Source organism: Oryx dammah, unplaced genomic scaffold (genome assembly GCF_014754425.2).
Source record: "Oryx dammah isolate SB20612 unplaced genomic scaffold, SCBI_Odam_1.1 HiC_scaffold_14, whole genome shotgun sequence".
Taxonomy (NCBI): domain Eukaryota; kingdom Metazoa; phylum Chordata; class Mammalia; order Artiodactyla; family Bovidae; genus Oryx; species Oryx dammah.
Genome location: NW_024070198.1, coordinates 23,841,601 through 23,869,407, shown reverse-complemented (window position 1 = coordinate 23,869,407; position 27,807 = coordinate 23,841,601). Strand labels below are relative to the sequence as shown.

At 39.1% G+C, this 27,807-nt stretch overlaps 1 protein-coding gene across 5 annotated transcripts in view; it reads left to right on the top strand.

Annotated features, from left to right (window-relative positions):
• The window catches only part of CFAP43 (cilia and flagella associated protein 43), a 100,352-nt gene that overhangs the window by 14,392 nt on the left and 58,153 nt on the right, over positions 1 to 27,807 (top strand). For all 5 annotated transcript variants that reach the window (XM_040254374.1, XM_040254376.1, XM_040254375.1 and 2 more), the window contains exons 4-9: positions 3,769 to 3,936; positions 6,532 to 6,682; positions 11,911 to 12,070; positions 18,093 to 18,160; positions 19,832 to 19,963; positions 24,594 to 24,710. In XM_040254374.1, the coding sequence (XP_040110308.1) occupies positions 3,769 to 3,936; positions 6,532 to 6,682; positions 11,911 to 12,070; positions 18,093 to 18,160; positions 19,832 to 19,963; positions 24,594 to 24,710 (796 nt within the window). The remainder of the gene's footprint in view (positions 1 to 3,768; positions 3,937 to 6,531; positions 6,683 to 11,910; positions 12,071 to 18,092; positions 18,161 to 19,831; positions 19,964 to 24,593; positions 24,711 to 27,807) is intronic.

The window sequence follows — 27,807 nt, the reverse complement described above, 5'->3', positions numbered from 1 at the left end:
GGGGTATGTTATTAATAATTAATGCAAAAGGATACTCATCCTCTGTATAAGTCATGCAAGTTGGCACATCCTTTATCATAGAGGCAGTGGGAGTCTATTAAGGACTTTCACCAGGGATGTGAAAATAACACGATCAGTCTACATATAAAGATCTTCTGGTCACATCAAGGAGGGAACATCAATTAGGAGGCTTTGGTGGTCCAGATGAGAGATAGTCGTGGCATGGACTAGAATAGTGAGCATAGGGATGCAGGAAAATGGAGATATTTGGGAGGTGTTTAGGAGGCAGCACCATTGGGCTTGGTGACTGACTGAATGTTGGGCATGGTGCTGAGCGAGAGGGACAGTTAAGGGTTTTACCCAGAGTTGTGACTTGGGAAACTTGGGGACATGGTGGTGCTTTTCAGAAAGATATAGAAGGCTTGGGTGGAGGGAGGTTGGAAGAGGCAATTGGGGAAGATGAGTTGGGACAAGCTGAGTTGAGGGTGCCTGAGATAAAGAAATGGTAATGTTTAGTTGGCAGTTGATATATCAGTTAGGATTAAGGTTCAGTTGCTGCTACAGAAACCCAAATCACCCTAAAGAGATAATGTAAACAAGACAGGAGTTTTTTTCTCCTATGTAGCAGTCTGGGTATGAGCAGCCTGTGGCTGATCTGGTGGCTCATCGGTGCCTGGGATCTGTCTCCCCTATTCCATTGTTCTCACACTCCTAGGGTGTTGCCCTCATCTCTAGTCTAAAGTGGGGCACCAGCCATATATTTTTGGGAGCCACATGGAAGGGAAAAGCATAATGGGGAGAGCACAAACCTTTGTTGGACACAAAGCGTGGGAACTGCACGCATCACTACCACTTAGAGCCCACTGGCCAGCTTGGTCACAAGCCACATGGAGCTACAAAGCATGCTGGGAAATATGGTCCTCACTGTGGGTGACCATGTACCTGGTTAGAAACTAGGGGATTCTGTTACTAGGAAGGAGAAACGGAGAACAGACTTTGAGAGACGCAGTTTGCCTCTATCCTAGATAGCTAGGACCAGAGCTCAGGAGAGAGTGCTGGAGGTTAACATTTGGGAGTTGTTAGATTAGTAGTCAGAGTGCTGAAAGTAGATAGAGCCCCTACAAGAGAACCTTTAACAGAACCTAGAGGAATGCCAATAAAAGGGGCTGAAAGGGGAAAGGGCCTCATAGGACATTCAGAAGGAGCAGTCATGGAGTGAGGACAGACAGAGGCATGGAGGTTCCAAAATGCACCTGAGCCTGGATTCTGAAGAAAGCAGAGCCTGAGGCAGAAACTCACATGCCCCTTCTTTAGGAGAGAGTACAGTTCCAGGAAGGAGGCAAGCTAGAAAGGGGGAGGGAGGGAAGGAAGAGAGCCAATGTGAGTACACATTAATTCACTGGGCACCACTTAGCTGCTCTGTCCCACAGGTGGTCTTTTGAGAGGCCGTGTGGAATACTGTGAACATGGACAGTCCCTGGGCTATGACACAAGGGGCTGGGAAGGGGAGAGAAAGATATGGGAACTTGCCCACCACTCTTACTCCATCAATCAAAAGTCCCCTGCATAGGGTATTAACTCCGCCCCACTTTCAGACTTAGTGCAACCCGAGGCGCTGGGTGTGTAGAGCAGGCATGAGATGAGGTACAAGCAAAGTGGGCCCATGAAGTTAGTTGAAGCTTATGCAGTTAGACAGCCAGCAAGTCAGCTAGGCAGAACAGGTGATCCAGGGCCCAGAAACAGCATGGGGCTGACAGTTAGCGGTTTCACATAAGAGCTTTGTTGACAGAGAGTCCAAGAGTCATCCCAGAAGGTAGTTGTGGTGAGCGGAGTCCAGTCCTGCAGAAGTTAAGTTAGACAAGGACTGAAAAGGGCCTGCCAGGTTTGGGATGAAGGTGGAAATCAGTGGATCTTGGAGACAGACAGATGGGAGACAGATATCTATGTCAGTGGAATGGTGGCAATGGGGTGCAGATATCCTGGGATGAGGGGAGAACAGGAGTGAGGAAGAGGATGCAGTGAGTTCAAACAACTCACTCAAGAAGGTTGGCTCCAAGGGAAGAGAGACATGAAAGTGTGAGATTAGGGGAGGGATTTTTTGAAAGATGGTACAGATGAGCACTTCAGGGTTGACAGAGAGGAGTCAGGAGAGAGGGAGAGCCCAAAGGTGCAAAAGAGAAGGAACGGGTAAACTAATGTTCTTAAGAAGTCAAGCCCTGTAGGGTCCAGAGCACAGGTGGTAAGACTGGCCTTAAGCGGAAGGGAGGATATGTCTTCCATTGTAACAGAAGAGGATAAGGAGAGAATGATACAGAACTTGGCAGGTTGTCACACTCCATCTCAGAAATTTGGAGGAATTTTCAGCTGATAACCTCTGTTTTCTTCATCGGAGTCAAGGCCATTTACTGAGAGTAAGAAGGAGCCGGAGGAGTTAGAGCCTTCAGGAAAATGGAGAATATTAAAAATCAGCGCTTTAGAGAATAGGAAAGAGAACCAACCAGAGAAACAAAGGAGGATATGAGGGTCCTCGTTGGTGGTAAACATGAATTTATAATATCACTGACAAACATAGTCCTGTGGTATTTGTTCTTTTGTTTCAGCAGCTCAGGTTTTCAGCCATATCCATCCAGGGTTGATATGTTTTCCCAGGCATCTGAGGCAGAAAGTAAAAACAATCCAGGGAATCAGTGATACCAGCAAGAGATTAGTTAATGTGATGGATGGGACCTCTGTGATGGGGATGGAAGGAGGTGGAAGCAGGAGGGAGCTAAGAAACAGGGTGAACTCCACAAAATTTAGTTCTAGTTTGCAATTCGCAACCCCAACTGGAGTTCTGGCTCCTTGTGAGGGGACAGCTCACGTGAATTTTTCTTCTGTTTATTTTATCTAGCAAAGGATCTTGCTCATGATAGGCATTCAAGATATTCTCTCAAGTGGGTGAATGAATTGATCTGTTTTAAAGTACTAGTATTATGATTTTTGTTTGTTGTTAAAGGGACAAAAACCAAACAATGTAACCGAGCTATGGTCTCTTCCAGGGACAGATGGTAGTGGTTTAGTCCCTAAGTCGTGTCTGACTCTTTGAGACCCCGTGGACTGTAGCCCACCAGGCTGCTCTGTCCATGGGATTTCCCAGGCAAGAATACTGGAGTGGGTTGCCATTTCCTTCTCCAGGGTATCTTCCCTACAACCCGCATCTCCTGCATTGACAAGTGGATTCTTTAGTGCTGAGCCACCTGGGAAGCCTACTATGATTTTTAAAACTCAGTAAATGATCAGCTGGCATCAGTGCGTACAGGGCATCTCAACTTATAAGGAGTACTCATCTATAGTACTAAGCGATTTAGGCACCTACACTTTTCAGCACATGTGATGGTACTTTCCAGCACATGTGATGGTACTTTCCACTTTCTAGATATAAATGGGTCAAATCCAAATTTGATAAGGAGCATGAAACAGCCTTACTAGACATTGCAGAGTAATATTTTAAAATAATCGTCTTGCTTTCCTAGGAGGGTACACTGTAATTATAAGCATAATTATTTTAACATTGGTGTTAAGATAATAGATTAATAAACTATATAATAAATTCTCAAGTTATGTAAGTTGTTTTCAAGTTTGGGGAATAGCCAAAAATTCATTCAGGTTTTCATTCTCTCTTATGGAAAAGCCTGAATGAACTTTATGGCCAACCCAATAATTAGATATATGTTCTTAAGACATGAAATTCAAATGAAGTATTTTTCACCAAACTCAATTTTGTCTCAGGAACTGGGAATCAGGTGTCATTTTGTGCAGGAAGTTACAACCTGGTGTAGATGTGAGCCAGATGACTTTTAACCCCATGAATTGGCACCAGCTGTGCTTGTCAAGTCCAAGTGCAGTAACTGTGTGGACCATCGAAAGAAGTAACCAGGAACATTATCTCAAAGCAAAGTAAGAGACTTCATTACAACATAGCAAAATGGGGATTTTTGTTTGCATTCAGGTAACAGGATTGGGTCGATTTGGTGAATTAAATGGCTTTATACACACATCTTAAAACATCTTTTCCAATACTTTGGAGTGGTTGGTTGCATTTTGAAGGGATTCTTTTTAACCTGATTTCCCATTGAGTTTAAATATCAACCTTATTACAACATGGTCTAATTTTCCAAAATTGTATTTACCCTCGCCATTTCAAAATATGCCTATTGTATTAAAATGTATTTCTAAAAGATCATGTTTTTTGTTCCTATTATTTTGATACCCAATTGAAGTCTCAAAAATAAGAACATTTTAGATATGGGAAATGTATAGATTATATCTTCAGCCACATTGTCTATAAGCAAAAGGGTCATTGCATGTAGTGAAGTCATGGAATTGCCTATTTCAATGGGACTGGGTAAAAGAGAAGTTAAAAGACCAATGTCCTGGTGGTAGTTGATGATCACGGTACCTTTGTTGAAAAAAGTTCAAAGACTTAAGGTGGTCCTGAGCCTACCATCCTCTGCACACTCCCCAAAGTCAGAGACTAAGGGGACATTGGACATGCACATTCTTGAAGTTGCAGATTTTGAAAACCTGCCTTCTTAAAGAGAAATGTAAAGCTAGTTAATAAAGTTTTCAAACTGAAGAACCCTAAGAGAGGCACTTCTTTCTCCTCAGTATTCTTTATGTCTCAGTTTCATTTTTAAGCGAATCCATTGAATAGCCAAATCTGTCTCAGGGCAGAGTTGACAACACTGTACCTTTTCATAAAGTGGATAATGCCTCTATCAGATTTTTGCCAGGCCAGGCAAGTAATTTATCACATTTTCTTTTGTTTCCCTTGAATATTCTTCTCTAGTTCTGAATGTTGAGTTGTGATTTTTCTATAAGAAAATAAAATGAGAGGCTAAGTAAGTGGATTGTTCTGGATCAGAAAACAAGCAGGATTTGAAAATACTTAATTAAACCTTACATTTGAGTGGTAAATACTATTTTTGCGTGATGATTTTTCAAAATTATTCATCATTCATAAAACAGAACCAAGGATGTTTTGAACTTAACACATAAAGCCATGAGTTCTCTAAACTCATCTTTATAACCATGTTATAGTTTAAAAATAAATATATGGTAAATCTGAAAATAAATTCCTGATACCAGAGGTTGTAAAGGTAGGTGAGTTTAATCTACATATATGTTAATTTTTGTCCATGTGTTTTTATTTGAGTTAGTTACCAATATTTAAAATTTGAGAAATTTCTCATCAATTCCCGATTATGATATTCTCTTGAAATTTTGAAATCAAAATTCTCACAATTCAGCAAACCCTCTTGGTTAGAACTGAGTGGCACCTCCCAGCTTTAGGAGGTGGGTACAGAGAAAAAATTCTTAGATTTTCTGTTTCTTTGTCAGAAAAAGCCTAGTTCTTCCCTGCTGTGTTTTTCTTCCCCATGAGTCTCCTTTACTCTCACAATGAACACTTCACTTCTGACATTGTGGAGGAAGTTCCGCCCACACACACCAAACAATTCTCCATGATACAAGCTGGGTGTTTACGATTCGACTCAATTCTGACACTACCCAGAGATAGAACCAGATTCCACAAGCTAAGGGTTCGGTCCTACAAGACTGCCCTCCCCCTTCCACTTCAGATGCTAGCTGCAGACTAGGTTGTTACCTGTATTTCCGACTAACCAGCTACAGATTAGAGATTTCAATGACCCTCTCCTGGGGTTACATTAATCTGCAAGAACAACTCACAGAACTCAGGACAGCACTTACTGACGTTTACTAGTTTATTGAAGGATATGATGAAGGCTGCAGACGAGCAGCCAGATGGTGATACATGGGGTGAGGTCTTGGAGGGTCTTGAATGAAGGAATTTCTGTCCCATTTCTGGGAGTTGGTTAGACTGCATCACCCTCCCAGTGTATGTGTTCACCAACCTGGAAGCTCTCCCGACTCCCTACCATTACATGATCAATTTGCTCCATTTCTAGCTCCTCTGCTCTCTCTGGAAGATGGGAGTAGAAGCTGAATCTTCCAAGCCTCTAGTCATGGCTTGGTCTTTCTGGTGAGCAGTACCCATTCAGGAGCCTTTCAGGAGCCCACCCAGAATCGCCTCAATAGAACAAAAGAAGCTCCTAACGCACTTAGGAACTTATAAGAGTTTCAGGAACTCTGTGCCCGGAAACTAGGTAGAGACCCTATATATATTTTTTCTACTCTTTCACAGGAGGGAAAATACTTTCACATCTGCCACAGTCCCACCTGGTCACAGAGCACTAGCCTAACCCCTGGCAGCGTTGACATTTCCAATTTCTGCTTTGGACACTAACTTTTAAAATGTTTGAAAAATCCCTATGTACTTGATTCATGACTGTGTATTATCTGTCCTTTTATGATAAATAGTTTTAAATCTACTCTTTTATCTGGTTTCTGTTAGTTTTTTTTTTTTAATGAGTTGTAACACCTCCCACTTTGCTTACCACTTATATGAAGCAGTTCCATCAGTGACTAATTTCTGTTAATCTGATTATTCTGACGTCTTTTTTGCCCCTACAGGTCAGTAAAACTGCCTTTGGAAGATGGATCATTTTTTAACGAGACAGATGTCATTTTTCCCCAGTCATTGCCCAAGGACCCTATCTATGGACCTGTGCTCCCTGTGTCAGCCATTGCCGGACTCGTGGGTGAAGAGGCAGAAACTTTCAGGGTAATGACCTGGCCCCTCTCCTTGTGTGCCTGTTGGCTTTCATGACCATCCCATGAGATAGGCAAGATAGAGAGGATCTTCCTGGTTTTTATTACAGATTAACCCTGGAGACCATGACAGATGAAGGTTCCAGAGTTCTGAGTTTGAGTTTGAGTGACTAGGAAGATGATGGCCCTTGCTAACTGAAGCAAGAGGCCCAGCTGTGATTTCAGAGTTGGACATACTGACTTTGGAGTGCTGGGTGGCATCCAGGTGAGGATGCCAGGTGGACTCAGGCAACGTGGACCTAGCGTCGGAGAGAAGGCAGTGCTGGAGACGAAATAAGTTGGAGTCATTACTGCAGAGAGGATAGTGGGAGCATGGAGCATGGGGTGGGGGAATGGGTAGGGGGTGAGGGAAAGGAGAGAGAGGGTGTCAGGGAAGACAGCCAGAGACAAAAATGTCTGCAAAAGACAGGAGGAAGAAGTGGAGTCTGAGGAGGCGCAGTCACAGAAATAGGAGAAAATCCAGGAGAGAAGGAGGCCCTGGAAAACAGTGGAAGAAAGTTTCATAAGGGAGTTTGCCAACAGTTACTCATTTTTTTTTTCATTCAACAGATACTTATCAAGCTCCTTGTGTATAACAGGCACAGTTTTAGACAACAGGGTCATGTGGTGACCAGCCAGGCATAGGCCCACCTCTCGGAGCATCCATTCTATTAGGGAGAGAGACAACGACGTCAGTACCAAAAGTAAAGAGATACAGCAAATCGTTGCAAAATGTGGCAACTGTTACAACAGGATAAATGGGAGGTGGGGGTGGAGGGGAGGGAGAGATCAACATGCTGCTCAAGGAAGGCCTCTGGAAGGATGACTCTGAAGGACGAGGGGGCATCCCTCCTGCTATAAGCAGAGGGAAGAGTGTTCAGGCAGAGGGCACTGCATGTACGAAAGCCCTGGGAGAGAAGAGAATTCGGTATTCTTGAGATGCTGAGAAGAGAATCCTGTGGCTGGAGCACAGTGAACAGGGAGATGGGGAGTAAGGCACAATGATGGTCAAGAAGGAGGCCGGGGGCAGAGAGTGACACCTGCAGGGTCTTTGGGGTGAAAGTAAGGAGCTGGATTCTGCTGCGCCTCTGGAACCTGCGTTGTGTGAACACTTGTGTGAAAGCTCCCAGCCAAGAAGAACGGAAGTAGAGGTTCCCAAATGCTTCTGACCACTGCAGAGTGTTAGGCTACAGATGTTTCAAATAGTTCCCTGTGATAATTGGTTTATGAAAAAGTCTCTGGCAAGCAAAATTTGTGTGCTTATAGTATTTCTTCTAAAGGATGACAGTTATTCACTTTTCCTGATTATAGAAGATAACTAATTCCTGTTACTAGTACAAGTCTTAGCCTTGGAAATGCAACCACACTCAGCCACAGTGGGGCAGCAAAGTAAAAACAAACACCTCAGCCTTCAAGATTTACAACTGGAAAATATGTTTCTATGTTTAGTTTTTGATACCAAAGAAGCCACATTTTCAACTATTTCAACCCCATCATTCACCCTGTGTACCAACTTCATGGATCCTACATAAAGCATTTAAAACTCAGGCAATTGTTCTTATCATTTAAACAATGTCAAGTAAGGGAAAAGATTGTATGCTCTTAGTATTTCTTGTAAAAGATGACAATTATTCACTTTTTAAAATTATAGAAAATAGTAATTCTTTTAATAGTACAGGAAATGCCTATACTTTTAATAGTACAGAAATGCCTTCTTTAAATACTTAAATATGGAGTTACCATTTTTTAAAAATGCTCATAATAAACAGACATATTTCTTTCCTAGGACTTTTGTAACTCAGTACATTTCAATTTTTTCCTGAGAACAGAAATTTAATATTAAAGCTTGACATCTCTAAATTATACAGGGACTGTTACTAAAGCCATTTATTTTACGTTTAAATTAGAAGTCAATTTTGACACTATTTAATTCTTTCATCTTATAGATAAATAAGGTGAAAAAAATTGCTAACATATTGAGTAATGTCTATACACATGAAAGTGTAACTAAACTTCGATCTCAAATGTCTTGATTCTATTCCTTTGAATGAAATTTCTTGTGGCCCAGTACCAATGGCAAAGAAATTAGTAAAGATTGGACCTATTTAAAGGTCTTAAAAATTGACAAATGTGGATTTTTATAAAATTACAAATATTAAATAGTCCGCTTATCTCTCTTGGAGCTAACAGTAGAAAAGCACATAATAGGTCTTTAAATGGGCAAGGATCACATTACACAACTTATTTGGGGCATTAGAAATAGTATCCAGTAGTAGCATGGGGGAAGTCAAAGGCAGATGTTATCTGGGCAGAAATTGTATCCAAGATGGTGAATTTAATCTGAAGTGTCCAGTTTTCTTTTTCCAGCGACCTTGAAAAAAATTGCTAAATAGAAATTCCCCTATCTGACACATATTCAGATGCTTACATTTTCTAAAGCAATATTAAGTTGGGCTTGAGTATTTTATGTTTGGTCTTCAAGTGATCAAAATGTTTGATTCCAGAGGACTGAGCAAGGATATGGTGTTACCAACAAATACTTTTAAACCCTTGTCGGCACCGTTTCTTTTAAAATTTTCAATTTCCATAATTGAAAATTATTCTTTCTGCTTACACCATGTAATATCACATTTATTTTTAAATGGCACAGAACATATTTATTGATGAAAAAAAATAATAGGAAGACAAGCCCAGGTTTATCTTAAATAAAACTGCACACAGTACTAGTTTAATATACTAAGGCAAGAAAATTTCAAGTTTTAATCCTCACCCTCTGAGGCATATATGTTCACTAACATTATGAGAACCAGATACGTGTGGTTTTTAAAAAATTTTCAACTTCATTGCCATACTAGGAAAGAGTCTTTCTTTTTGTGATTTATAGTCAAATGTCATCAAGACAACCAGGGAACTTTTAAATTATGAAGATTAAATAATGGTAGTCAGTAACTCTTTTCCCTCTGAGTCAAATCTCAGATACCACAAAAATGTCATTGATCAGCAACAGTTTAATCCTTTTGAGTGATTTTGTCCCTTTTTAATGCCCACTGGGTGGCTAAATTGTGACTCAAGTTTTATTTTCTAAGGACTCAAGGCTATGAGGGCATGAAATAGACCAACCATACATTAAAGATGACAAGATGACCTAGCCTTTAAAAAACTTATAATGAGAAGTGCTTCTATACATGAAGCACTTATGCTTTCATATTTCATGATCCATCTCAAATGACAATTCTCTGTCCATTTCCTTCACTCCTTCAGGAAGAACAAATTGCTTTCTTGTAGGTTCTCTTATAATATTTAAATACTCTTCTGCTATAAACTACCATGTTTTCTGATTCTGATGTTTGTTGATACTACTTCTCCCTCAATAGGTGATTGTCCTATTGAGAAGAGGGATAATCTTAGTAATACAAGAGATCTCTCTGGTACAATACATGCTATATAATCAACACCCAGTAAATGTTTGTGGAAATACTAATATGCAAAAACTTGTATCAGTTGGGAATCCAGTAGAATAATTACTTTGGCAGGGCTACACCTGCTTACCTTTCCTAAATTAAAGAGCAATATATGCTATTTAAATAATTGAGTATTTATTACAATGGTGGCCTGCATGATCAAGTTTTGAATGGAAAAAATGGCTATTATATGGGTTTACCATATTCCCCCACCATGAGACCTATTCCAACTTCCCCAGCTTTATTTTTCTCTCACAGCACTTTCAACACATAATATTTTATTTATGCATGTATATATAATTCTTTTTCCTTAATTTCTTTTTGCTCTGTTTTCCCTCACCAGGATCAAGTCCCATGAGGGTAGATTTTGTTTGTTTGTTTGTTTTGTTCATTGCTACATCCCTGTGCTTAGAACAGTGCATGATATGTAAATATTTGGTAGATGAATGAATAAATGAATGAAGTAAATATGAATCTCTCAAAGAATATAAGAATTCTATTAATTTGGCCATTAGCTTATTAAAAATGTTTTCTGTTCCTATGGCTATAAGGATGCCTAAAGAAAACAAAGACGTTATGTTATAGCTAATGCAATTCTAAATAATAGTATAGCATTAAAAAAAAAACCAAGATAGTACTGTTTTGTTGTAAACAAATAAGTAAATAGATAAATAAAAGTAAAGTGTAGTATGTTTGACTTGTTTAAATAGAAAGGAAAGAATGCCATGCTATGTTACTCTATAGGACCCTGAATTCAGAATCTTAATCAGTGTTCTGCGGGGCAGAGGTGAGGGCGCGTGTCCAAAATATCTTACCTCTGGGAAGATAACCAGGTGGTCCAGGACTTACAAGGAGGCCTGCTCTGTGTGGACAGAAAGGGGGAATGGCCTCTCCGCTGCTGGACAGAGTATTTAAAGCTATAGGGGACATAATACTGAGATATTATCATCTAAGGCAGAGATCAGCAACTATCACCTGCCTTTATGTGACTTCAAGCAAGCTAAGACTGTTCTTTTACATATTTTTTAAGTGTTTAAAAAAAAAAGAAAGGGATATAACAGAGACCTATGTGGTCCACAAAGCTTATTTTTTACTTAGTCCTTTACAGGAAAAATTCGCCACAGACCCTTAGTTTTAGTTCCCAAAGCCAGTTTTTCTTCTGGGTACATTCCATAGATTTTGTGCATTTCTCTCTGAGTTTTCCATGGAATCAAAGTCAGGTAGGATGTTTCATGAACTAGAGAGGCGTTGAGAACCAGACCAGGGGTCCTCTTCTCCTTCTCCGTTACAGAGAACTAAGCAGAGGGTTGAGGCCAACCACTCCATAGAAAAATCGCATTCATGCCCCCTGCCATGAACCAGGAAAGAAAAGGTTGACCCAAATCTTCTTCAAATGGGGTGATTTTCGCTAAACAATGGCTTTCTTAGATCCAAGATATCAAAAAGTCCACCAAGAAACAGCATACAAATTATTACTCAAGACTTTTGCAAAAAAACCTATGACACTAGAACTCTCAATGTGTTGGCCAAAACCCCTAATATTTTTCCTAGGAAATTAAAATGTAGAGAGAGAAATGGAGCAGGAAGAAGTTCATTTAGCTCTGGGCAAAGGGCAGGACCAATAAATGCATGTAGACATATTAATTTGTTTTCATCTTGGAAATTGTTTTTGTTGAGTATTTCTCTGGCTCTTAAGCCATGACTGTTGTCTTAACACAAGGTTTTAAATCTTTCCTTGAAGCCTAAAGACGATCTGTATTCTTTGCTTCACCCGACTATGCACTGCTGGACTCCAACAAGTGACCTGTACATTGGCTGTGAAGAGGGTCACCTTTTAATGGTTAATGGAGAAAACTTGAAGGTAACTGTGCTTAATAAGATAGAAGACGGACCACCAAGGGGTAAGAAACTGCTTTGCTTCATCTTCCCAGAAGTGTAGCCATTGGTGATGGTTTTGCACTTGACAATGGATGTTTTATTCCATATTTTTCTCTTTCTAGAGACATCTTTGATTCCTCCTTCTTCTTTATCTTCTGGTTAGTTACCAAGTCCTCTGGATGTTTCTTTTAGCTATTAAGTGTTTTATGCTCTAGACTTTCTACCCTCTATATACATATTTCACATAATCCTTAAAACGAGTTCATAAGGAAATACATTTTTATCTTCATGATATAGATGAAGAAATGGAGGCATTAAGAACTTAAGAAACATGCCCAAATTCACATAACTAGTAAACTATAGAGCTGACACCTGAACCCAGACAATAAGACCTCAGAGTCCAAGTTCATACTATGCTGTATCCTTCTGCATACATAGGTGCTCAGTGGCTCGGTTCTGTCTGACTCTTTGTGACCCCGTGGACTGTAGTCCACCAGGCTCCTCAGCCCATGAAATTTTCCAGGCACGAATACTGGAGTGGGCTGCCATTTCTCACTTCAGGGTGTCTTCCCCACCCAAGGATCAGACCTGCATCTCTTGCGTCTCCTGCACTCGCAGGCAGATTCTTTACCACTAGCGCCACCTGGGAAGCCCTCTTCATAATATGCCTGTTTAATCAGCTAATATGCCCTTCCCTGCCTTCCACAGTAACTCTTTCTCCACGAGACCTTCCTTTAGGACCAACCGCCATCTTGAAAATTACTTTCCATTGTCTCACTAGCGTTTCTGAGAGAATCTGATCTGTTCTCCTTAGATCAAGTGTCTACTCCTGGTCCCATCAGAGTTGGCCTGGGTCAGAGAAGCCAGTATCATCTTGTGTGAAGCTACATGTAGACACTTTGAGAAGGGAGTCTCACCAGGGCAAGATCTCCAACCTGACCAATGCACTTTCCACTCTAATTCTTCTTATTCTTTCACACCTTGATTTCTGCAGCAACCATAGAGCTGATTTCATTGAGCTTAATCCATAGTTGACCCAAACCAGGCATCCCATCCCTGCCAAACTGCTCTTCTTTTTTTTTTTCTAATTTTTATTTTTTTAATTTAAATTTATTTATTTTAATTGGAGGCTAATTACTTTACAATATTGTATTTGTTTTGCCCCTCTTGACCATTTTCCACATTTAACTCAAGGATCAATTTTTTAACATCAGCACTGCCCCTCTTGACCATTTTCCACGTTTAACTCAAGGATCAATTCAGTTCAGTTCAGTCACTCAGTTGTGTCCGACTCTTTGAGACCCCATGAATCGCAGCACGCCAGGCCTCCCTGTCCATCACCAACTCCCGGAGTTCACTCAGACTCACGTCCATTGAGTCCATGATGCCATCCAGCCATCTCATCCTCTGTCATCCCCTTCTTCTTCTGCCCCCAATCCCTCCCAGGATCAGAGTATTTTCCAATGAGTCAACTCTTCGCATGAGGTGGCCAAAGTACTGGAGTTTCAGCTTTAGCATCATTCCTTCCAAAGAAATCCCAGGGTTGATCTCCTTCAGAATGGACTGGTTGGATCTCCTTGCAGTCCAAGGGACTCTCAAGAGTCTTCTCCAACACCACAGTTCAAAAGCTTCAGTTCTTCGGCGCTCAGCCTTCTTCACAGTCCAACTCTCACATCCATACATGACTACTGGAAAAACCATAGCCTTGACTAGATGGACCTTAGTCAGCAAAGTAATGTCTCTGCTTTTGAATATACTATCTAGGTTGGTCATAACTTTTCTTCCAAGGAGTAAGCATCTTTTAATTTCATGGCTGCAATCACCATCTGCAGTGATTTGGGAGCCCCCCAAAATAAAGTCTGACACTGTTTCCACTGTTTCCCCATCTATTTCCCATGAAGTGATGGGACCGGATGCCATGATCTTTGTTTTCTGAATGTTGAGCTTTAAGCCAACTTTTTCACTCTCCTCTTTCACTTTCATCAAGAGGCATTTTAGCTCCTCTTCACTTTCTGCCATAAGGGTGGTGTCATCTGCATATCTGAGGTTATTGATATTTCTCCCGGCAATCTTGATTCCAGCTTGTGTTTCTTCCAGCCCAGCATTTCTCATGATGTACTCTGCATAGACGTTAAATAAGCAGGGTGACAATATACAGCCTTGACTTACTCCTTTTCCTATTTGGAACCAGTCTGTTGTTCCATGTCCAGTTCTAACTGTTGCTTCCTGGCCTGCATATGGCCTCAATATGCCAACAAATTTGGAAGACTCAGCAGTGGCTACAGGACTGGAAAAGGTCAGTTTTCATTCCAATCCCAAAGAAAGGCAATGCCAAAGAATGCTCAAACTACCGCACAATTGCACTCATCTCACACGCTAGTAAAGTAATGCTCAAAATTCTCCAAGCCAGGCTTCAGCAATACGTGAACCATGAACTTCCTGATGTTCAAGCTGGTTTTAGAAAAGGCAGAGGAACCAGAGATCAAATTGCCAACATCCACTGGATCATGGAAAAAGCAAGAGAGTTCCAGAAAAACATCTATTTCTGCTTTATTGACTATGCCAAAGCCTTTGACTGTGTGGATCACAATAAACCGTGGAAAATTCTGAAAGAGAATACCAGACCACCTTACCTGCCTCTTGAGAAATCTGTATGCAGGCCAGGAAGCAACAGTTAGAACTGGACATGGAACAACTCAAGGATGACTATGGCTTAATTTCAAGCCCTCTCTGATCTTTTCTTACCTGTACCATTAATATTATTTCTGACTACTCCCCAGTATGAGTTTTCTGATCTAGCCAGTCATTTCTTCCCATCATTTCACAGACATTTCACAGCCAGCTCATTCCCTTGTCACCTTTCACTCTGAATCCTCCAGTTTGCAGCTCAAACACCACCTCCTACAGCAAGTCTTCCCCATCTACACGTCTTCATATACTCCCTCTCCTGTTTCCTGAGTCACACTCCACTGTGAAAGTAAAGCCATTAGGTTCAGCTTTCCTACCCCAGCCTGCCACACTTCCCCCACCTCACTCTTCCCATTACTCTGATCTGTACTCTCCGGGCCTGGGCCACCCTCTGATCTTATGTTCACAATGCCATCCCTCAGCTCTCTAAAGAATAAGTCTCTCTTCTGGCCTGTCATTCCAGTTTCAGCTCTCCCACTTGAGCCTCACAGAAGTTCTCATCATTCCTGTACTCTCTCTAAATTCTGCCTGCTGGCATTGGGAGTTACCTTTGTCTAGGATGCCATGTCTTCCTCTCTACCTAGTGAAATTGTCCATTGTGGAGCCTCTGTGTCCTCACTCCAACCTACAGGCAAACTCAGGTGCCCCATCTGGGGTTCCATCAGACTCACATCTTTGTTAGAGCCTCATCCTCTGCTGTTATCAATAATGCCTCTTGTGCCTGACTGTCCTTCCCAGTCAGTCAGTTGATTTGCTCATTTGTGTCTGACTCTTTACGACCCCATTGACTGCAGCACGCCAGGCCTCCTTGTCCATCACCAACTCCCAGAGCTTTCTCAAACTTCTCATGTCCATCGAGTTGGTGATGCCATCCAAACATCTCATCCTCTGTCATCCCCTTCTCCTCCTGCCTTCAATCTTTCCCAGCATCAGGGTCTTTTCAAATGAGTCAGCTCTTTGCATCAGGTTACCAAAGTATTGGAGTTTCAGCTTCAGCATCAGTCCTTCCAATGAATATTCAGGACTGATCTCCTTTAGGATGGACTGGTTGGATCTCCTTGCAGTCCAAGGGACTCTCAAGAGTCTTCTCCAACACCACAGTTCAAAAGCATCAGTTCTTCAGTGCTCAGCTTTCTTTATAGTCCAGCTCTCACATCCATACATGACTACTGGGAAAACCATAGCTTTGACTAGATGGACCTTTGTTGGCAAAGTAATGTCTCTGCTTTTTAATATGCTGTCTAGTTTGGTCATAGCTTTTCTTCCAAGGAGCAAGCATCTTTTAATTTCATGGCTGCCAGTCACCATCTGCAGTGATTTTGGAGCCTCCCAAAATAAAGTGTGCCACTGTTTCCATTGTTTCCCCATCTCTTTGCCATGAAGTGATGGGACTGGATGCCATGATCTTAGTTTTCTGAATGTTGATTTTTAAGCCAGATCTTTCACTCTCCTCTTTCACTTTCATCAAGAGGCTTTTTAGTTCTTCTTCACTTTCTGCCTTAAGGGTGGTATCATCTGCATATCTGAGGTTACTGATATTTCTCCTGGCAATCTTGATTCCAGCTTGTGCTTCATCCAGCCCAGCATTTTGCATGATATACTTTGCACATAAGTTAAGTAAGACTGTCTTTCCCACTAGTCATCAACTCTGAAGTTAGGAACAGTAACTTCAACTTTGGCTCTATAGTTTAATCCCAGAGATTGCTAGAGGGTAAATTGGCACCTCTTTGTGTTTGTAAAGTGAATTATAAAACAATATTTCTCATTTCCAAATTCCTAGTTTGCGATGTTTTATACAATTTAGGACTTAGTTGTATATAGTCTTTTTTTTTAGCCATACTGCACAGCATATGGGATGTTAGTTCCCCAATCAAAGATTGAACCTGCACCCCTTGCAGTGAAAGTTGAGAGTCTTAACTACTGGACCTCCAGGGAAGTCCCTGTACGTAGTCTTTTATTGCTCACTAATTCCATCCTATATACTATTTCTTATCATTTTCATGATACATATATTAAAATACTTCCAAATAAATATTTTCTATCTTCTACAATGTGGAGGACATTGCTGCCTTTGAGTTGATATAGGTGGCAAATATATAATCTCATAATCAACAGCCTCAAGGTATTTATATTTTATTAAAGAGAATAAGACAAGTTGAAACATAATTGCAGCCAGGAAAATCAAGATGTGAGGAAAGCGTCATAAAGCTCTATGCGAATTCAGATGAGGGAAAAATGCCAAATTAAGTCATGTTGTAGGTGGCCTTTGAAATAGCCCTTAAAGGATAGGTTCACAGGCAGAGATGAGGGTAGGTGAAATTTTGGACAATGGTATCTGTGTAAATAAGAAAACATGGGGAAGGTTGAGAAATAAGAAGTTGTCCAGTTTGTCTGGATCATCAAGTGTTATGCAGAAATAGTGGTAATAAAGGGACATCTAAGTGATACCACATCTGACCTTGAATGTCTGAGTAAGGTGTTTATACCTAATCTTTCTGACAGTGGAATGACATCAACTCCTGAGTGGAGATGTACCCCAATTGGAACTGTGCTTGCAGACATAAATTATCCATAGTTTAGGAAAGGAGTAGCTATAAGCAGCAGGCATCTAGACTAGGCCAGAGTCATAGCAATGGACTCTGGTGGCAGCTGGATTAAAGAGAAGAAGCTACTGGGAGGTGAACAGTCTTTGGAGGCACTATGTGTCTTAGCATCTGGCAAAATGCTGAGCAGGTAGTATGCGATAAATAAAAGTCTGGCAGGTGTCTCTGAGCCTTTGATCTTGTAGTTCCTGCAGTTTATCTACATAAAAGCTAGTGTGCTTTTTGTGACATTCCCCCAGGACAATATTTTATTAATAACAAAGATCTTATAAATCTTTTTTTATTTTTACTTTTTAAAATGCACTATGTTTTATTTATTGAGGTACAAATTTACATGCCATAAAATATGCAAATCTTAAGTATACAGCTTAATAATGATATCATTTTTGTCTTTTTTTCTCCCCTGGCCCCTTAAAATCTCTGATAATTTCTTTCCTAAAAAGGAAATATATTTGCTATATAATTCCACAATGTTACTCCCATAGATCTGATGATACAGAACATTAAAAATAAACAACTTGTGTGATTTATCATTAATTATTAATTTATCATTATCATCAGTAACCATTGCAAAGTAGCTTTTATTCTTTACTGTTTGAGAGGCATCATAGCATGTATTCTGATAGGAAGTTGATCTGTAGAAAAAGGAATTACAAAGCAATGAATAGTCCTAGGAAAGCAAGTGAGACTAATCACTCTGTATGGCACTTTTAATTATCTGTCACCTGTTTCACTTTGTTTTTCTTTCCCAAAGTTGAAAGAAATCTCATCAGTCCAGTCACCATGGCATATCAGAAGGGAGGCGTGCTTGCTTCTGGAATTGTAATGTATTTTTTTCTTCAAAATTAATTGCTTTCAAGAAAAATATATAAACCCCTGAAGCTAACACAATGTTGTAAATTAACTATACTTCAATTTAAACTGGTTTAAAAATATGTCAAATGGAAAAAGAAAATATACAAAATTTCTATTTGTTGCCATTTACTATGCCATTTAATATGTGATATCAAGTTCTGTCAGTTTATTAATTAAAATTCTTTTTTCAGGGGTGCTAATATAAAACTTTTTATTATAAATAATTTATATATATATACACAAAATTATAGAAAACATTTTAGTGAACTATCATATGTCTGTCTTATTGCAAATAAATAAAATTTAAAAATCCACCACCCCAAAACATACATACACACACACACTCAAAGGAGTCAAGTCTTCCAGAGTTCACCAACCAGTAAGTAGAGAAGCTGGAAATTGAACCCAAGCATGGTAACCTCCAAAGTCCTTTCTCTCATTTTTTAGGGCACACAGCTTCAGTAAGAAAAGGGGCCAGACCATGTTACTTTTCCATGTGGTTGTAATCAATGCTAAGGTTTGAAGCTGACCTACAGTAAAATGTCTGGTCTACTGGTAGCTGTCCCAAACCACTGTTGGCTTTGTCTCTTCTTTTGCCACAGATCACACCTCTAGGAACCTCAGGGCCTCTAGGAACCTAAGGGCAGCTGCAAAATGCTGGTAGAATGAAAGCTCCACCCACAGGAAGCAGTCTGGAGCTCATAACCCTACATTTAGTTCATAATCTCCTCTCCCCAACCTCGCAATGGACTACCTTCTTCTACATTTAGTCTGCATTTGTCCTTCTCAAGTCACCCTTGGTGGTTTTTGGTTTTTTGGTTTTTTTTTTAATCTAGTTTAAAGGAAAGATTGGAGCATCTGCTCTGGTGAGGGATGGAGAGTGATGATGATCCTGGAGAAAGCACCTTGCATGTTTTTCCCCAGGTCCCAAGTCTGAACCAAGCCATCTCACAAATACCTCTTAGTCATTAGGGGGTCTAATCTAGAAATGATGGCTGAGTTTGCCCAAAATCTTTTCATTACTGTAAAAATAGCTTAAGTTCTTCTTGAAAGTAGTTAAATTAACCTAAAACTGTTTAAAACTTACTGATCAACATTTAACCAACCCATTTTTACTAGATACTTGCCCTGTTTCTAGTACTGGGTGAAAAACTAGAAAGGAGAATACAAAGGAAATAAACAGCACATTCCCTACCTTTGAGTCATTTAGAGATTTAAGAAATGCACACAGTAATGATTAAAGAACATACATTAAGGCTAAGGTCCTTTGAAGTAAGGAGACTGCTGAATACCAGCCACACAGTAAACCCTGCCTCATCTATTCCACGTCCTTTATCAAGAAGAGTGTGGTAAGGTGATAAATACTAACGAAGTTCAAAGAAAGGGGAGATTAGTAAAATTTTAGGTAATTGAAAATGTGTCAGAAAAAAAGATAAAATTAAAAACTGACCAGGAAACATGGTTAAAAATTGGCTAAATAAAGGTATGAAGACAGAACATTCTAGATAATGTAAACATAGATGATGTTTCCAAAAATGAGCAGTAGATAATAATAAATCTTAGCTGATTTGATGAGGAAAGTATACTATGCATGGACTGAGACTAATTTTCATTTATCTCATTGTTTTTGGTTTATAGGATGGCTTTGTGTATTCTTTACTTATTAAAGATACAAATTACAAAGTAGAGGATTTTCTTGAGGTTGAAAGGCCGGTGGGACATTTGATGTTTTCTCCTAGTTACAGAATGTTGCTGATTCAGACAGACAAGGTATGCTAGATGGTGATTTCTTGACAAGTTTTCAGATATTATTATTACCATCATTGTATGACAGGAATGAAAGGCAGAATGTGCTGCGTAATGACCCATTACTAGTCAGGACTCTTTAGCTGGCAAATGAAGAATCAGCCAATTTAAAAGTCCAGGAAACACTTGAGTGTTTGTTTCTTCTTTTTGTGTATATATAACTGAAAGCAAGCAAGGAATTGATATAAATCTGGGGACTCCCGTGTTGCTATTAGCCTTGTTTTTCTGCCATATCTTAGCTCTGTTTCCTCTGTACTTCCTCTCTTTCTATGAAGATAGTGTCAAAAGAACGTCCTGAAACTCCAGTTTTATATTTTTATCCTCTTGGTGACCTTAGTAGAAAGATACCAGTTGGGAAAAAAAGTGTCCTGTAACCTGGACGTATTGTACTAACTTGGGTCACCTTTCTACCCCTGGGTCAATTACTATGTCCAGAGGGATTCTAAACTCTCATTGACCAGGCTTAGGTCACATGTCTAACTTTGGAGCCTAGGTAGGGTCATCTCAGTTTAGTTCAGTTCAGTTGCTCAGTCATGTCCAACTCTTTGTGACCCCATGGACTGCAGCACACCAGGCCTCCCTGTTCCTCACCAACTCCCAGAGTTTACTCATTCTCATGTCCATTGAGTCGGTAATGCCATCCAACGATCTCATCCTCTGTCATCTACTCAAACATAAACTGAGATTGTGGTAATGGGTGGTTCGCTAAGGAGAGTATAGGTTCTGTAAGAGAAGAAGGGAGGGAAATAAATGCAGGATAAAATCAAATGCCCACATGAATTATACTGTTAGGAAGACTCCTAAGTCAGGAATAGCAGTTTATATTGTTGGGCAATGATTTTAGATAAATTACAAGTGAAACTGAATGATTTTTTGCCTAAAAGAAATTGAAACTAAAATATGGAAAGACTTAAGTTTCTGTGATTACCAGAAGTTAAAACAACTGTGTTAATGATATTTTAATTAATGAAAAACTTGAAGTATCTATGGAGGACAGAAAACAATAAAAAATGTAACCTAAGAGAAGGGAGAAAGACACAAACAGAAATCATACAAAAGAAAAATATACTTACAAAGTAAAAATTAAATGAATATGTCTGACAGAAGACTGGATGCAGCCAAAGAGAGAATAGATGAAGATAGATTGGAAGATGTTATTCAGAATGTACCCAAGAGATGAAAGTATACGAAATGAAGAAGGGAGGGTAAGAGAAATGAATGATATAGTAAAAAGATCTAACATGTATTTGATTGGAATTCCAAAGAGGAGAGTCAGACAGAAGCAATATTTAAGGAGATATTTTCCAGAACTGATTAAAGACAGGAATTTACAGCTTCAGGAGGTGCAGTGAATCCCAAGAAGGATACATAAAAAGATATACACACCCAGACTTACCAGTGTGAAATTGTTGAAAACTAAAGACAAAGAGAAAATCTTAAAAGTAGTCAGAGAGAAAACCAGATTATTTCAAGGGACTTTCAATTAGGCTAACAGCTGACTTCTTTGGCAATAATATAAGTAAGAAAGAATAGAATGATATCGTCCATGTAGTTCAGGGGTCAGGTTTGGACCCTTGGGTCAAAACCAGCCTCCTGCTTGTTTCTGTAAATAAAATTTTACTGGAACACAATCAGACCCACATGTTTATGTATTGTCTACGGCTGCCTTGACACTGCAATGATAGTATTAAGTAGTTGTGAGAGACCACACGGCCTGCAAAGCCTAAAATATTTATTGGTTGTCCCTTTATAGAAAAAGTTTGCTGACCCCTGATTTAGTGAAATAAGGTTGCTATCACTGAATTTTATACCCAGGGAAAATACTTTTCAGTATAGGGATGGAAAATGACATTTTTAGAAATGAGCATTTGTTAGTACGTCATCACTAGAGAAAATTCTAAAGAATGTACTTCAGGCAGAAGGAAAATGATCCCAGAAGGAAAGACTGTGATGCCAAAAGAATGAAGACCAGTAGTAAATGTGTGGAGAAATGTAAGTGAAGACTGACTGTATAAAACAACAATAATGTGAAGCTGGAGGGAAAGGCGTGTGCTGTGTGCTCAGCCACTCAGCTGTGTCTGATTCTTTGCAACCCTTTGGCTGCAGCCTGCCAGTCTCCTCTGTCCATGGGATTTTTCAGACAAGAATACTAGAGCAGGTTGCCATTTCCTTCTCCAGGGGATCATCCAGACTCGGGGATCAAAACTGAGTCTCCTGCATTGGCAGGTAGATTCTTTCACCCGCTGAGAGAGTAAAGGTTTTAAGTTCTTCTGATGTTTATAAATTAAGTATATGTGTTCCGACCTGTAAGGTAACCATAAAAGAACTGAAACATCAGATGAAATTTCCACATAATAGAGGGGCAAAGTGGAAGCGTTAAAGAAAGCAACCCAAAAGAAGAAAAGAAAAGAGAAATAAAGATATACAAACAACTGAGAAGAAAACAGGAAGCATAAATTAAAGTGTAATGTTTAATCTCAAATATACTAGTAATTACAATTAAAGCAAAACAGAATAGTTGATCTACTTAAAAGGCAAATATTAGCATATTTGATTAAAAAAAGCCAAACCTAACTATGCACTGTTTTCAAGTGACATATCTAAAGCATAAGATTGAAAGTAAATTTTTAAAAATATAGTAACATTGAAAGCAAATTAAAGATTGAAAGTAAATAAAAAGATAGGAAAAGATATATCATGCAAACACTAACCAAAAGAAAGTCTTTGGAGATATATTAATATTAGACAAAATAGACTTTTGGGCAAAAATCATTCCTAAGGATAAATGAGTTTATTAATATTTTAGAATAGTAAAAGGTTAAATTCACTAGAAGTCTATAAACTTTTAAGATATATATATACCAAATAAAATAACTTCAAAATATATAAAGCAAAACATGACAAAATGACAAGGAAAAGCAAAGTCATAATCTCAATAGATTTTAATATACTTTTCTCAGTACTTAATAGAATAAATGTATTTAACACAGTAGCCAAGGTGAGAAAAGCATCTCTGCTACTCAGAGCTTCCCAGTGATTGCCTGTGTTATTCTGAGTAAAAGCCAAAACCTTCACTATGCTTTACAAGGTTCTGCATGATGTGGACTCCACTCCCCACCCTGGCCTTACCTCCCGCTGGTCTTCTTGTTCGCCCTGCTTCAGTCATGCTGGCCATCGCGTAAGCTTTCTGTACTCACCAGGCTTGCTCCTCCCTCAGAGTGCATTGGCCCTTCCTTCTGTCTGGAATGCATTTCCCACAGAGTCCACGAGGACCTTCCTCATGTCCTTCAAGTCTCTTCCTTAGGCTCACCTTCTCAGCAAAGTGTTTCTTGGACACACAGGTTTGAATTCTACCCTCTTATTTTGCCATGTCATGTGCTCTTTCCCTGCTTTATTTTTTTTCTTTCTATAATTATTGCTCTTTAACTTAGAATATATATTATTTAGATATCTTATTTATTGACTGAATCCCCCAGTAGAATGTAAGCTCCATGAAGGCAGCGAATTTTTGTCTCTTCTGTCCTCTGATGTAGCCCCCGCATCCAGAGCTGTGTCTGGCACAGTGTGTCCACTCCATATTTGTTGAAGGAATGAATGAAAGGTAAAATCAGTAAATACCTACCAAAGTTTAGACTTTACAGAGTTGTGTTTTTTTACATAAACAAGAATAAAAACATTCATGTTTAACTCAAGTAAATGTGAAGAACTTGTGATCAGTTTAAAACAGACTTCTTATTGCTAGTAACCATACTGTAGTATAGTTACTTGGCAGAGATGCATAAGGTACAGGATAGATTTTTTTTTTTCTTGGAGAGGTGAATTTGGAACCTGAGAATGAAACAAGTTTTAACGTAACAGCTTCAGACACACCTCTACAAGTTTCACAAAATTTTATTTAAAAGTTTCATTAGTACCCATCATGGTCTAGTATGTGATAGAGTTTAGTTCATCTTAACAACTTTTTTGGAGAAGGCAATGGCAAGCCACTCCAGTACTTTTGCCTGGAAAATCCCATGGACAGAGGAGCCTGGTGGGCTGCAGTCTATGGGGTCGCTAAGGGTTGGACACGACGGAGCGACTTCACTGTCACTTTTCACTTTCATGCCTTGGAGAAGGAAATGGCAACCCACTCCAGTGTTCTTGCCTGGAGAATCCCAGAGACGTGGGAGCTTGGTGGGCTGCTGTCTATGGGGTCGCACAGAGTCGGACACGACTGAAGCGACTTAGCAGCAGCAGCAGCAGCAACAACTTTTTTGGTTTTCCACAGTCTTCAAACTTTCTGCATAAATAAACATAATTTTTGAAGTCAGGAAAAAGTGCTTCATTATGTTTTATAATCTAAAAAACAAATGCCTGGAAATGGAGAAAAGAAGTCTTATTTATTGAATATTTTAATTGATGAGTGAATGCAAGAATCAATAAAACAAGTGTTTAGTTTTAAGCTCCTCAAGGTCAGGGCCTTACTGAGTTTATCTCTACTTTCCCATCACATTTTCCTACACAGTGTCTTATTTACAGTGAACATTTAATAACTATTTGTTCAATAGAACACACAACAATTACATTATTTTTTTCTTTTTTGGTATATTTACAGGGGTCTATTTTTATTTATACTTTTGGTGAGGAGCCAACCTTTGAAAAAGTCCTAGAGGCTTGTGATGGGAAATTTCAGGCAACAGACTTTATCACACCTGGAAATGAATACTGCATGGTAAGGAATATTGTCTTTGTTCCACAACAGGATTTAAGGATGAGATTTGGAAATTCACGTGCAACCTGTTGCAAATAGGAAGCAGAGTGTACTCTTGAAGATGCAGTAGGAATGCCGGCCACTTCCATCGTTAGATCTACTCCCCAGTTAAAATGACATCATCACATTGTGACTTCATAATATTAAGTCTCTGAACATGACCAAAGCAATTAAAATCTTAACAGCCATCCTGTTTGTATTCACCATCCAAGCTTTCCAAGCCATATCTTTAAACACATTCATTGCTAATGAGTTGTCAACACTCATTAAACTATTAGTGTTTACCCTTTTTCAGAGTGATCCAGCCCCATCTGAAAATGAAAATGAAATAGTTGCCATGCATAAAACATGTATTAAATCTACTTAAAAAAAAAAAACACCCTCTACATTTAGAAAAGAAAAATTTTTTCTGATGATTAACTGCTTACCTTTAGTTGACCTCAAGAAATCTAATTCACTTTCCATATGATTCATCAACAAGTCCATTAAGATTTTGGGAGTTCTAGCAAATATTAATAAAAAGATACATAAACTATGGAATAGGTAATACTTAAGAGTTCTTCCAGTTGTCAGATTCTGATTATATGCTTTTTCTTTCAGATATTCTCTGATAAGAATTAAATTTAAAAATTTAATACAAGATTTTCATGTTTAGAATTAGATACTTATGTCAATGTATGGCAAAACCAATACAGAATTGTAAAGTAAAATAAAAAATAAATAAATTAAAAAAAAAAAAGAATTAGATACTTGATCTACAACATCATGTACTCACTCCCTCCTATTCAAGAAACAGAATTTAAACTGTATCACGTTGCAGTTACTTTAAAATGCTTTCAGTCTTGATCCTGTGAAAGAAGAAAGATGAACAGACGAATTCTGGGTTTCCAGTCTAGCATGTAAAGAACCTTACATCAGGGGGAAAGAAAAGCTGACTAAACTTAAAATCAACCATTCCTCTCAGACCCATCAGAGAATTGGGGTCATAGGGGAAACCGCTGCCCCCGAAATTATAGAGACAGACAGGCAGATGCAAAGAATCATAGCTTACTGGAGCAGATACCCAGAAATAGAAACCAGGCCTGGAGCCAGTACCCAGGGGGATTACAATGGGAGAATCTGCACATCTCAGACCAAAAACAAGGACACTAGAGGCAGTTTTAGTTTCTGACATGTTCAGCTGCAGCAGACAATAAACACAGTCTAACTCCTAGCCAGATAAACATAAAACCCCATATTACAGCCTACTTAATTCATATCCTTTTACCCAGTACATTATGTCCAACTTTTAACAAAAATTATATGGCATACTAAAAGACAGTAACAGTTAGAAGATACAGAGAAAGCATCAGAACCAGACTCAGATATTGTTGTATCTGAAAATAATTACAAAGATGTTATAATTTATCAGGCCAGAAATGTAAAACAACTATGATTAATATACTAAGGGGTCTTATGAAAACAGTGGGCAACATGAAAGAATGATTGGAAAATATAAGTAGAGATATGGAAACATGAAGAATGAAAATAAATATTAGAAATATACAACACTGTAACAGAAATGAAAAATGCCTTTGGTGGGCTCATCAATAGACTGAATATTGCAGAAGAAAGAATCAATAAGCTTGAAGAAATGTCAGTAGAACCTTCAACACTGAAATTCAAAAAGAAAAAAAGAATCAAAAAGAACAGAATATCCAAGAACATGGGACAATTATAAAAGGTATAGCATAATGGGAACACCAGAAGGAGAAGAAAGGAAGGAACGAACAGAGGAAATGTGTGAAGTAATAATGGCTGAGAATTTTTCAAAATTCATGTCAGACATCTAACTACAGATCTGGAAGCTGAGAGAACACTAGAAGGATAAATACCAAAAAAATTTATACCAACACATATTAAGCGAAGAAGAACTAAAGAGTCTCTTGATGAAAGTGGAAGAGGAGAGTGAAAAAGTTGGCTTACAACTCAACATTCAGAAAACTAAGATCATGGCATCTGGTCCCATCACTTCATGGCAAGTAGATGGGAAAACAATGGAAACAGTGACAGACTTTATTTTCTTGGGCTTCAAAATCACTGCAGATGGTGATTGCAGCCATGAAATTAAAAGACACTTACTCCTTGGAAGAAAAGTTATGACCAACCTAAACAGCATATTAAAAAGCAGAGACATTACTTTACATATTAAATATGCATTTAATACATATTAAATATTATTTAATATGCATTTAATACATGTTAAATACATATTTACATATTACTTTACATATTAAAAAGCAGAGACATTACAACAAAGGTCCGTGTAGTTAAAGCTATGGTTTTTCCAGTAGTTATTATGGATGTGAGAGTTGGACTATAAAGAAAGTTGAGCGCCAAAGAATTGATGTTTTTGAACTGTGGTGTTGGAGAAGACTCTTGAGAAGATCTCCTTGGACTGCAAGGAGATCCAATCAGTCACTCCTGAAGGAAATCACTCCTGAATATTCATTGGAATGTCTGATACTAAAGCTGAAGCTCCAACACTTTGGCCACCTTATGCGAAGAACTGACTCATTTGAAAAGATCCTCATGCTAGGAAAGATTGATGGTGGGAGGAGAAGGGGATGACAGAGGATGAACTGATCACTGACTCAATGGACATGAGTTTGAGTAAACTCTGGGAGTTGGTAATAGACAGGGAGACCTGGAATGCTGCAGTTCATGGGGTTGCAGAGTCAGACATGACTGAGCAACTGAACTGAAAGGTAATAATTAATATTTGTTCAGAAGTATTAACATTGAGATTGTAAAGTAATTTTAATCCACATAAATAAAATGAAATTTTATTTTCAATCATCAGTGATTGACATGCTGCTGCTGCTGCTAAGTCGCTTCAGTCATGTCCGACTCTGTGCGACCCCATAGATGGCAGCCCACCAGGCTCTGCTCCCTGGGATTCTCCAGGCAAGAACACTGGAGTGGGTTGCCATTTCCTTCTCCAATGCATGAAAGTGAAAAGTGAAAGTGAAGTCGCTCAGTCGTGTCTGACTCGTAGCGATCCCATGGACTACAGCCC